The sequence below is a fragment of the Formica exsecta genome, unplaced genomic scaffold (assembly GCF_003651465.1).
Source record: "Formica exsecta isolate Colony F162 unplaced genomic scaffold, ASM365146v1 scaffold26, whole genome shotgun sequence".
Lineage (NCBI taxonomy): Eukaryota > Metazoa > Arthropoda > Insecta > Hymenoptera > Formicidae > Formica > Formica exsecta.
The window spans coordinates 127769-140372 of record NW_021849866.1 but is presented as its reverse complement, the minus strand read 5'-3'; the positions used below and the strand labels follow the sequence as shown (position 1 = coordinate 140372).

The window sequence follows — 12604 nt, the reverse complement described above, 5'->3', positions numbered from 1 at the left end:
TATATATATATGACGATACATACACAGATGGGGGAGAGAGAGAAAAAGATAAAAAATGGAATGAAAGACCTTTGTTGATACTCAAATAAATTCTTTTTTTCTTTAAATACGCGATATTTGTTCAATATTATATAATAAATGTTATAATATATTCATTTTTTGTTTTATATATTATATTTGTATTAATTTTGTTATAGATGTCAAATTTTTTTCATTGCATTTGAATCAAAAAGAAGTTTTAATGCAAGTATAGACCGACTACGTGGTCGGGCTATTCTCAATCGTACTACTAAATTGTTTCAAGCCTTCACCGAGTGAAACAATCGCTGCATGATTTGTGCCGTGCTTGCGATGACGGCTTGTGTGTAAGCAAGATCAATCACACAATCGCAAAATCATTAAACCGGAAAAGATGTAGATTCGGGACATATTGTTCGTTTGGATGTCATTTACACCAGTAACTCATATATTTTAGCGCTTTAATTAATATCAAAAGATTGTGTTTTTTTTCATTCAACATATTTTTATGTTTTTATATACACACATATTTCGTATATATATATATACGATATAAATGAACTGAATGGATATTCACGCGAAATTATTGATATTTATAACCATAAAAAGTAGAATTGAAAGTGAGAAGTATCGCCTTTTTTTTCGTTATCGATAACATTGGTCGAAAGAAAGTGTAGATAATAGAATAGTCAATTTTCGGCTCAGCGGTCAATGAAAGTATCGCATCAACGATATCGTGCACATAGCTGCAGGCGGATATATAGATATGTATATGTATAGGTAAGGAACACAATATATGATGCAACACCGATCTAACACATAATATATATATTGTCATTAGTGCTAACATAACATTCTTGCGACCATGAGCGCAAGCGTTTTACCATATCGCAATCAGGCGTCAGGCGGATTTCTCGCTCTAAGTAGGACTTGCCTGATAAACAGAGGGTCTTGAATTAATTCACGTAATTTCATTCGATTCCAATCATTGGATTGACGTTTAATAACATTTATTCATTTCTCTTTTTAATGCTACTTAAATACTAAAAACATCCATAAAATGAATGTAAAATACTTATTTCGTGTACACTACGATGATTCTTCTTCGTGCTTCTTTTTCCTATTTTATTTTTTCTTTTCATTATATCAAACACGCGTTTCTCATTATGTATCCCTGCTCCTATATGCGATATTTCTCGGATTTCAATATCCGAACATGTCTCAGTGATACAGATTGAGAAATTAAGTTGACGTTATATATAAGTAAAGAATAATTAAGATCGTATTTTTAATTATACTAGGTGATGTTTTGAGATCAGTCTGCGACTAATGCAACAGAGTGAAAAAGTTAAAATGTACATATATGTGTACGAAAAATTTACAAGGTGTGCTTATAAAAATTAATAATCCAATTATATACATTTTTCTCAAATATGATTCATTATTAAATAATATATATTATATTTCCGCTAACTGTTTGTATACTCTGTTGCATCCTTCTTGCATCATATGAAATATTCTAGGCATATTTCGTAGTATTTATTGTTTTATTAATATTCTAATAAGAGTTAATTGTGCGGCGGAAAGAAAGATAAAAGGAAGCGAAAAAAGTGAGGAGAAGAAACTAATACAAATATAGTAAGAGGAAAAAAACTATTGTACTGATAAAAGAATGGAGAACGTTCAATGCATCAAGCATATAAAATTTAATTGTATTGAGGGCGATTAAATTCTATAGAAAAAATCTCTATATAAAAATATCAATAGCAAGAAATAAAATAAATATTATATTTTTGTAATAAATTTAAAGAGCATCGTTGTTACGATTTCAATTCGTCACAAGCGTGAATGGAGCAATTCGTAAACGCCATTTGTGCATTCAATTCCGTGTAGTTTTCCAATCGAGTGCGTCAATAATCGGGCATCCAATTACACAAGAAAGCTCAACTATATAAAATCCATCATCGATTAATGTAATACGTTCGAATTACATACGGATGGGAATGAAATAGAAAAATATGCGGTTGATAAATGATTAAAAAAAAAAAACGAGAAGGAAAAAGAGGATAAATGAAAGAAAATAAATCACTGTGCTCTTTAAAATAGTCTTCCTAAGCACTTGTGTAATCAAAAAATATACAAAAATTAGTGACGATATAAAATAATTGCATGAAAATTCGAGAGAGAGGGAAGGAAAAAATAACCGCAAAAATAAAAAAATATAATAACAAAATGTATATAAAGATATAGTAATAAAGACACATAAGATTCATAAAATTTCATAGCAAGTCTTCGAGTGTTTGAGTAATCCGAGATACACAAAGGCAAGTAAAAATGTCCCGACTTTCGCGCCTTAATAATGCCTATAGAAAAATATCACGGATCATACACGAGTTTCGTAATACGAGCATACTAGCGTCTATGCACGAACCCATGTGCATATTATAAAGTCACGATTTTTTATCGAGCCGAGAATCACGATATCCAGGAAATATTCGCAAGCAAATTTCATACCAAATTGTACTTTCCTTCATATTGGAGCAATCGATAGATAATAGTTTTTAAATATTTTTTCTCTAAGTAAATTTTGCGTCCCACGAAAATATTCAGGAATGCACTTTGGATGCACAGAACGGTACTTATGCAATGTAGACCTACCAATCCACAACATGGATTTTCGATTTAGTTAACGATATTTCAAAATCCTATTTTTGTATGTATGTGGCAATGATTATATATTTCTTTATTGAGAATTATATTCAGTTTGTGCTAGCTTCCCCGCGCAAATATTTCGGTCATGTATCTCTATATATATGTATTTGCTTTTTAATCGAGCTTATTATCTGTGTTAAAAAAAAAAAAATAAAGTGAATATATTGAAAATCATGAAGAAACAGTTAATATATAATATATTTCTCGTACGTAAGATACTTTGATTTATATGGCAGTTCTTTTATATAATAACAACTTTATATTTATTGCAAGGTAAAAGTGTCGTGCTATTTGATATAAACAATCTGAGGATATAGAGAGTCTTACTATCTTCTTGCAACGCAATTAACAAATAATTGTTTTGTATTTGTATATACGCGTACAATAATAAACAATCGCGTGCGTACAAGTGTGTATGTGTGTGTGTTTATACATACATATACATATAGAAAGAGAGAGAGAGATAGATAGATAGATAGATAGATAGAAATAGATAGAGGAAAAGACAACAGTCAATAACCAGTCACAAAGTACCTTTTAGTCGAGTTAGCGAGCTTCTCTCTACGCTCAGGGTCAGACTGAAACAGACATCATGACGCGTCATTTTTAACGCGATTCATTAACACAGTCGTTGATTGGTAGGTAAGTTGGATAGCTTGATAGATTAATAGATCGAAAGATATCTCTAGAGAATTGGTTATCCGATAAATTGGCCTCGTTACACACACACTATGATGTGAAAGATGAACGCGAAAATTATTCGCAAGATGCATATAAGATTCTGATTATTACGTGTCGCTCACTCGTTGCGACGAGCACTCTCTCGCATCGTCTATTATGTGATACTTTCTATATAGTATACATATATAATTGTATATGATTCGTAATATACAAAAAATATATGTAAATTTAATTGTGTGAAGGAAAAAAGTGTGCCAAAATTATCTGTTTAATTTTTTTCCCCTGAATTCGATTATACTTGTGAAGGTATATATCGTGTTTTCATTTAGACATTTTTCTGGATACTATTAGTTGTCCAAGTACAAATGACGGTTTTTAATAAAGTGCATTTTGCTGCGTGAGAGCTCGATCAGCATGATTATTTCTTAGAAAATCGTAATAAGTCGTAGAATTGTTTCGAAGAAAAGTATCGATTGGCTTGTATTTTGCGTGCAATCCTTTCTATAAACATTCATTATAAGCGTCTGATATTAACGACGCGTGATATCTAATTAGATAACGGAGATAAATGTATCGAGCATTATATATATAATCGCAAATAAATCTTTACAGCGATTGTTGCATTTAAAAAAAATATACCATGGGTCTCGTACAAAAGATTCCACGTTAGAGGCAATCGAACACTATGTTCGAGATTTTTTGTCGATTGAACATCAATTTACTCATTCGATTGCGTCGGTAAATTTGTGTGATTTGAACTCATCGTACATTAAACACACACACCTCAAAAATATTAAACTAAAACTTCAACCAAAATTTCGAAGAGTATATATATATATATATATATATATGTATAAAAATATATATTGCATATTAATTAAATCATTTAAAGTACATGGATGTCACAGAATTTTCAATTATTAAATAAATGTAAATCATTGCAGGAAAGAGAAAAATATAGATGACAATATTTTTTAATTTATGTCGCAAATTTTTCCATTTGTTTTCATGTAAATAATCTTTTTAAAAGACAGATTTATCAAGATTAATTATTATATATAAAAATTCCTTCTGTTATTATATTTTAACTTATAATGTTATACCTTTTGTTATTCTAGTTTCCATTTAATATATCAATGTTAATATATTAATATTAGGTAAACACAAATATTAAAATATTAAGTTGATTTAACGAATTATGCTCATTGAATAAATTTCAAGTTTATACGACATCGAGAGAGAAAATATTTATTAAAACATAAATTCTTCAATAAAAAATACGGAGGTTAAAATAGAATCTCATATTATTAAGTGCTATGTACACTGTCCAACAATGATTCGTTCCGATTTTCTAATGAAATGAACGTAAGAGTGGGGATATCCATTCTATATAAAATAATTAACATATATAAAATATTTCGACAGTGGAAAGGGATTGAGACGGCATACGGCTTATAACGTATAACGCGTGTTATTGTTTTGATACGCTGTCACGTTATTATCATTTATATGGCGAAGCTCCAGCAGAAAGACAACAGCACGAGTTGCTTCGTATGTCGCATTATTTTTCGAAAAACGTAATTATTCCAAGCAATCATTACAATTTGCGATTAACATTTTATAAACGTATACTATCTTAATCACAGAGTCGTAGCGAGTATAAAGATAATGCAATTTTCCGACCAAGTAAATCGTACTTTTGTGTTTGTAGTCGTAATGTTTTCAGTATGAATATCCTCACATCTATGTTCCCCCTCGCTAAGGCAACGAAAATCATTGTCAGGCAGTGTACAGCGTTTGATATAATTATGGGTAACCTATATAGTTTATAATATTCTCTTGCAAATATTTTTTCATGTACATATATTGTTTTATGAAAAAAAAAAATATATAAATGTCGTAGAAATAACGAATTGTTGCGCGAATACTGGATTTTTTTAAAGATATTTAAAGATGAAATTTTTATTTGCCTGTATTTGAATAACAGTAACTTTTTATTCTGATATCAAGAATATCAAATGTGTCGAGAAAAAGATTTATTAATGAATTAAGACGTAACCGCCCACCGCTTGTCGCTTCTCAATATACTCGAGATACATGCAATGATTAATTATCGATAAAATATTAATTTGATCCTCACATTCAACGTGAAGCGTACCAATCGCTTTGAAGACATTGATCGACTTGATAGATTCCGATATTAGATGTATGTTAATTAAATAATTAAGATTATTGGTCACCAAACACATGCGTCCCAGAGACGTGCACGCACGCGGGAGACAGAGAAAGAGAGAAAGATAAAGAGAGACAAATAAAGGCAGGAGAGAAAGAAAGAAAAAAATAATGGAAAGAATCAAGAATCGTGTCGTGTTTTATGCGGTAACAGCGTACCTCGATATAAAAGATTGGTTGCGATTCGAAGATCGTTGATATCTCGCTCTTCGATGATTCATTTCAAAAATTGTAATTAAAATTATAGATACAAATGTTTAATGTATCGAACGAAATCTATATCTCTGCAAAAGTATTTATTAATACGATACACACACACACGTTATTCATGACATATTTTATTCTCAATTCTATATGGAAGGAATAAGATCTTTTTCCTCTTAATACACACGATCTTCATTTAAATCATTCCAAAATTTTGAAATTTTAGTGCTTTTCACGAGCTGTGACTATTTAAAAATGTTATATAGAACTCGGTTTATCTGTTTATCATTAATCGTAATTTTAAAAGTGTTTCTATCGATTATCTTATAAATTATAATTTACTAAACCGAAAAATAGACGCGCTCAATTCTTGCAACTTATATTTATACGAATTTTTCAATCTACTATAAGAGTTGTTAAAAGATTATCCGGCAAAACTTGTTAAATTATTTATATTACTCGCCTGTTTCACCAAACTAAAACGGCTTTGCAAGAACTGTTCACATGTATTTTCTTACTTCTGACGATTAAAGATGTAGCTGATGTGCATATATATGCATCACCGATCTCAAAAATTTATATTAGAAAATTGTTCATACGGTAAAAAGAATTCCTTCCGAAACATTATATATATAACGGCGCCAGAATCTATTATATAAAGAATCTATTCTCTTGTGAAAAAAGAAAGTCTGTTACTTATTGTTAACTTTACCGCAGCATTTGTAACAATTACTCGATCTTGTATATGTATAATATTAAAATATACAATTTATAGATGTCTCGTCCACCCTTCTCATGCAAATTATCGGATAGGAGCCAGATTTTCGAGTAATTGGCAGCCTCAGTGAAGTAGATAATTCGAAAAACCCGGTGAATACATACCCGTTTGCGAATGCGGAGATTCTATCCCGCGATGTCCATCTTCCGGCCTAAGAACCGATGAAAATGTCGGAGCACTCGAAACCGAGACTGTCGGCGGCTTTTCAGTCTTATCGTTTCTTATTAGTTGATGAACCGGTGGTGGGCCTGCGCATAAAATAATGCATGGACATGGATTGACACTTGCCATTGATAAAACAGATGTAAAATCGCGTGTCTTATTACTTGTGATGTTATTATTAAGTTGTAAACAATATACGGTGGATTGCGCGCTCCACTCCATCTCGTCAACATCATAAAAGAGGATTGTACGTATTCGATAAAAGAAAAGGGGAATATAGTTGGCAACAATCCAGATATACTTATCGCTGAAATTTTTCCGTGCGTGTATTATACTTGAGAAATTGGTTATCTTATTTTGATTGTAAATTTCGTCCGTTTGCTGATTGGCACTGTCCCCTGTATATTTTGTCGCATAAAATTAACATTGTTTATTGCAACAAGATTCGATATCATCATCTAAATGTCTCTTTGGCCTCGTTCCTTCTAGTATTGTTTCATCTCTTTAATCTCTTTATTTTTCTTCTTCTTTTTACATATTTCATTATTACGAGGATAATATCGGAAAAAGTGACTGTGACTCTTGAAAAGTTAGCGATTGCGTAAGAGAGGTGTAAAGTATTTGGGAAGAATGAACAACTAATAGTAAGATACATAATTTAGTACTATCGATAGAACCCATATATTTATAAGATGATGAAGAGAAAGTTGCGCAAAGAGATTAAAGCGATAAAGCGGATAAAATTTTTCACCGACGAAAATTTTCAACGACAGAGTCAATGAGGAGAAACTGATGTACGTAGATGGAATAAATAATTTCCGCGATTCCTTTCCGCTTGTACGACGTGAACTAGTTTAACGAGAGCCTCGGACATGGACGACGATGCAGCGGCTACCGTGGCTACCGCATTCGACCCCGACTCTGTCTACTAAAAATAAGGGCAAAGGCAGATTTTGAAACTCACTGAAGCTAGCCGCCGGCTGAACGTGATCCGCGGTCGTCGCTGCGGATGGAGGGGTGTAGCTGCTGCAGTAGTACGGCGGGTGCTCTATTTTGATCGCGTTTATTTGAGGCTGCATGTCGCTGAGGTCATGCAGTATGGACGCTGAAACCAGACACACATTAGCACGGTTCCTAACGCTTTCGTACGTGTCATTCGCTTTCGTTTGCACTCCCCGCAGCACAATCGCGGAAAACGGCGCTTCCGCGCACACAATCATGCGAGAGGGAGAAAATTTTCTATTCGGCACAAGACACAGATGACACATGACGTGTGATTGACCGACGGATTTAATCTAACGCGGTCGCGCGCATCTACAAGTATCAAATGCAAAAGAGTCGATTTAATTAAATTGGCTAACCATCGTTTCGATTTTCAACCAATGGCGTATTGCCATTCGTTTGTTATTATTGTCAATGATGAGTCCACACCGAGGAGAATTCGCATACGGCCTATTCCAAAAGGGTAACGGCCCGTTTCAAGAGTTTTGTATCGTAAACTTACCTTGATATGTATATATCATTATACATTACGGATATGTATATTTCTTACAGATATGATAACGATGCAATTGAAGAAGAAATATATATATCAACGTTCGTAACTATCAGGATGCTTTCAAAAGGTCTTTCGCATCGAGCTGTTCGTCACCTTTCGAAAGCATCCACCAATCGCGAATGTACATGGAGACGATCTCGACAGAATTCAGAGAGTACATAGAATTTATCAGAGAAATACGCGATGCTGATAATTTAGTTTTTAGTTGCATGCAATCGATGAAAGAGAACTCGTATTCGAATCTGTGAGAAATATAGCCTCGTACCTTTTGAAAGCATCCAGAGCTCTTTGGAGCTGAAGACACCTGTCGCGAGGATCGTGTCATTGCAGACAACACCGTTATATAGTTCATGGTATCCTGTACCTGGGAACAAAACCCAGCGAGTGATATTTAATATCCGCTTAGATTCGCGATCCGGTACACATACAACTTTGGACGAGTATAAAAGTTTTATCTTGAAAATCGCTCATTAAAAACACACGTAAATGCGCTATTTGAAATTTACATAACAAATATATAATTACACAAATAAATACAAGTAAGCCGCGAAATTATGCGAGTACCTTTTCGACGTCTGTCTTCCTCCTTGCTAGCGTTGCAGATACCATTTAGAACCTCTGTAACAGAAAAGATGTGATTTAATGTGAGCTTAATTAATAATAGATAATTTATTTTAAATGATGACTGCAATAACACAAATACACATATACTCTCTCTCCCTTTCTCTCACGATTTTTTATTCTTCAAAATTTAAATATTTCAAATATTATGCCGAGACTTATAATATCAAAATATTCAAGTAGAGAAAATTACGTAAAGTTATTCTTTCGACGAAAAGCGTGTAATGTTTTCACTGTTGCACGGTGTTTTATACCACCGCGTTTTACGCAAATCTCATTACGCAACGTATCACCGAAATACTCGAGGGTCCGGAATGTACGGCGATTTCTCGAGGATCGAGAGGGGTAAAGATAGTTGCTTTTTACGCTGATAAAAACTCTAGTTTTGCAATAAATGTTATAAAACGTCAAAAAATTAAATACCTGCTTTTGTGTTGTGTACGTTCACAGAGTTTTTTTGAAACTCTCTTTTTCTTTTATAAATGGGAGAGGACAATTATACATTATTCAAATCTAATCTCGTTTCCTCTCTCTCTCTCTAGGTATCTCTAAGCATTTGAAAATTTAAAATACTTATGTTTAAAATAAAATAATATCAAAGACAAAGCTTTGGAATTTTGTTAAACTTGTGTAATCCAATAAGATGTGTCTTTCACGATAGAAAAATAGAGTCTTTTAGCTCTCTTAGAGATCGCAAACTATTGAAAACTAAAATATAAAAATGGATCTCTCTCCCTCTCTCTCTCTCTCTCTCTCTCTCTCTCTCTCTCTCTCTTTCAGTTTTTAACGCTTGATTTCTTAAACGAATAGACTGAGCTTTATTCGAGAGATTCACAATTATCTACTTTACTTCACATTTAGATACAATGGGCGTATCGTTTCGGTATTCGAAAATCAATTGGAATGACATACAACGATTTCGCACAGGTACAAAAATATTCAGGTATTTTCAGTGGCATGAAAGAAAATCAACGTATAAGCGAAGCTCTGTGAGCTCGCTAAAGATGTTCGTTGCCTATTTATTTATAGAGCGAGCATACAGCGGCAAGCATGGTCACGCGCTTGCGTGCACATTTTCTCTACACGTTCATCCGCGCTCGCGCAGCATATAAGAGACATACGCACACAGTAACGCGTGATAATATATATCAAAACATGCTCGGATATTTTATTGTGCCGATATAAATATTTTAAGCACTCTACAGGAAGCACTCTACTCGTCAGAGAGGAAAGGTACCTTCGAAAAAAAGATTAAAACAAGATTGTGTGTTTATCTCTCCATATTTTAGATTAAATGAAATTTTGCGTTCATCTCTATGTCGCTAAGTAGATTATATTCAATAGATATTTTTCGTTTAGTTATTGTAAATATTAATGCTATATTCTCTCATTATGCTCTTTAGTTCGACCTTTTAAATTTTAAGAAACAAATCAGCTCGTTTAAAATGCTCTTTTGATTAATCGGGCAAATAATTAATCGCAAATCTCTCTTACCATGACTCGTGATAAAATTTGCGAGATAGAGATCCAGTTCCCGGACGGAAACGTTGATGTGATAAGGATTGACGCAAAGTCCTGGTTGCGCGCACTCCGCAGTCTTCTCTAGCCGTTCTCCGTCCGTCGATTCCAATGGAATTGCCTTGAAAAGGATCACCATAACTAGGTCCAACCTCCATACCTATCGTAGGAGAAAATCAAACGTTCGTTTTAATCGCCGCGCAAACTCTAAACGTCACAAATTTTGCCATTGAATTTTGCTCGTTAAAAATTCGTACTTTTCATTTGTCTTATTTAATGAAAAGAGATTGGGATCGTTGGAATAACAGATGGAAAGATCCTAGTGAAACGAAAGCATAGCGGAAATTCAAATAATCTCGGCATACCTTGTCCGCTTGACGAAGGCAATCTATTCGACGCATTTTGCCCTTCTGATCAGGATTGCTTAGAACACACATCGCTGGTCTTTTCCCCGTAATACTCAGCACAAAGTCCTCTCGATATTCTTGCGTGATATCCTTCCGTAATTTTCCGAGAAGCCGCGAGGCCCATTTCTGTTTCACTTCCAGCTTCTCGTTCTAGAGGAAGGAAAGAGTATCGTAGATCGCGCAAACACGAATCGATGTACGCGCGAGTACTTATTCGCGCCTATTATATTATTTCTGATAATGGAAATATTTATTCATTTACTATTATACATTTAACGATAATAATCTTATTAAAGCGAATAATATATTAAAGTGTGGGCATTTTTCAAAGAGAGATAACTACGATAAAAAATGCTATTTACACCACGTATCGATATTGGTTCCATCTTTCCGTTATATAGCGGGACGATTCGAAAGCATCTCGATGTGAAAATTTCGTCGAGTTTGTAAAGCTTGTAACGAGAATAGCGACTAGCGACAATCTCGAGGAGGGACATCTTTCGGGCGAGCGATATGCAGCGCACGCGGGCGACCCTCGTCACACTCGGAATAGCAAATACACACGCATGCATAAGATCCCTGAGAAATGCATTGAAAGTGCGTGGAATGCATCGGAGAGAATGCTCCGTGCGATCTATCTCGCCTAGCCCGTTTTTGCCGCGCACGTACGCACACGCTCCGTATTCCCTTCGTAGACAGGAGACGACAAAAATTTTTTCTAGCTCACCAAATATCTTTGTCGTCATTGTAATTCGCGACTCGATATTCCCGACGGTAATAATCATCGGAAATATTAAAATCCCAATGTTATGTATTACAGCTGATTATGAATATATTGTAGTTAAAGGCGACACTGTTTGGCGATAACGACTGACTCGTACTAATCGTAAGAGATAAAAAAATTGAAAATATAATTATTGTATAATAAAAAATACAGCATATAAACATAAATTACAATTAAATTTAACAAAAGTTTTAGCGGAACAAGAATCGACCTCTCTCTCTCTCTCTCTCTCTCTCTCTCTCTCTCTCTCTATCGATAATTAAATGAATAATTATACACGTACATATATGAAAAAAATTAAGTTGATCGATATTGAGCGTGGACTAGAAAATTTGGCAGAGGCAATTAAGCGTAACAAGTGTATAAAATGAACGGTAATAAATTGGCAATCGTTTTTACCGTAGTGGCAGGCGGCAGACGGCAGGCGGTAGGCGAAAGAGTAGAGCCAGTTTGCGAGAAAACGTATGCGAGGCTGTCACGCGCATCCACGTCCCGACATTTCCGCGCGCGTGTGAATAAAATGTCAAGCACGTTTTTGCACGTACTAGCGAATAAAGCGGATAGGAGCGCGCATTCGCGCGGTTTTGCTCGCGATGCGCCACGCTTGGAGAAAGCGTCGCACACGCGTTTACGGTGCATCCTGCGTGCATACTCGATATCAAGTATGCCGAATGCGAAGGAGAGCCTTCGCGTTCGCGGGAATTGTGTTCAACGAGAGAGCGCCTAACACCGTGACATGCGTACGCATGCTACCTTCCCAAAGGCGCGGCTTACACGCTACCGGATGACTCGCTCGCGCTAGTGATTCTTTTCGTCGTGTCTTTTTCCCCTATCTCTGCTTTATCGCCACCAAGTCTGTCGATGCTATATTGAAAAAAAAAAAAAAAAAAAAAATAATTACGCAAAACTGGTTTTTGTATATGCCTGAT

At 34.5% G+C, this 12604-nt stretch overlaps 1 protein-coding gene across 9 annotated transcripts in view; it reads right to left on the bottom strand.

Moving 5' to 3' along the window:
* LOC115236725 (nuclear factor 1 X-type-like) overlaps nucleotides 1-12604 on the bottom strand; it is a 30056-nt gene that overhangs the window by 7657 nt on the left and 9795 nt on the right. For 7 of the 9 annotated variants that reach the window (XM_029809355.1, XM_029809357.1, XM_029809358.1 and 4 more), the window contains 6 exons: nucleotides 10850-11041; nucleotides 10461-10644; nucleotides 8910-8963; nucleotides 8611-8709; nucleotides 7752-7892; nucleotides 6730-6873 (listed from right to left, as the gene is read on the bottom strand). In XM_029809355.1, coding sequence (XP_029665215.1) covers nucleotides 6730-6873; nucleotides 7752-7892; nucleotides 8611-8709; nucleotides 8910-8963; nucleotides 10461-10644; nucleotides 10850-11041 — 814 coding nt within the window. The remainder of the gene's footprint in view (nucleotides 1-6729; nucleotides 6874-7751; nucleotides 7893-8610; nucleotides 8710-8909; nucleotides 8964-10460; nucleotides 10645-10849; nucleotides 11042-12604) is intronic. The other 2 variants (XM_029809356.1, XM_029809363.1) reach the window with 2 other exon arrangements.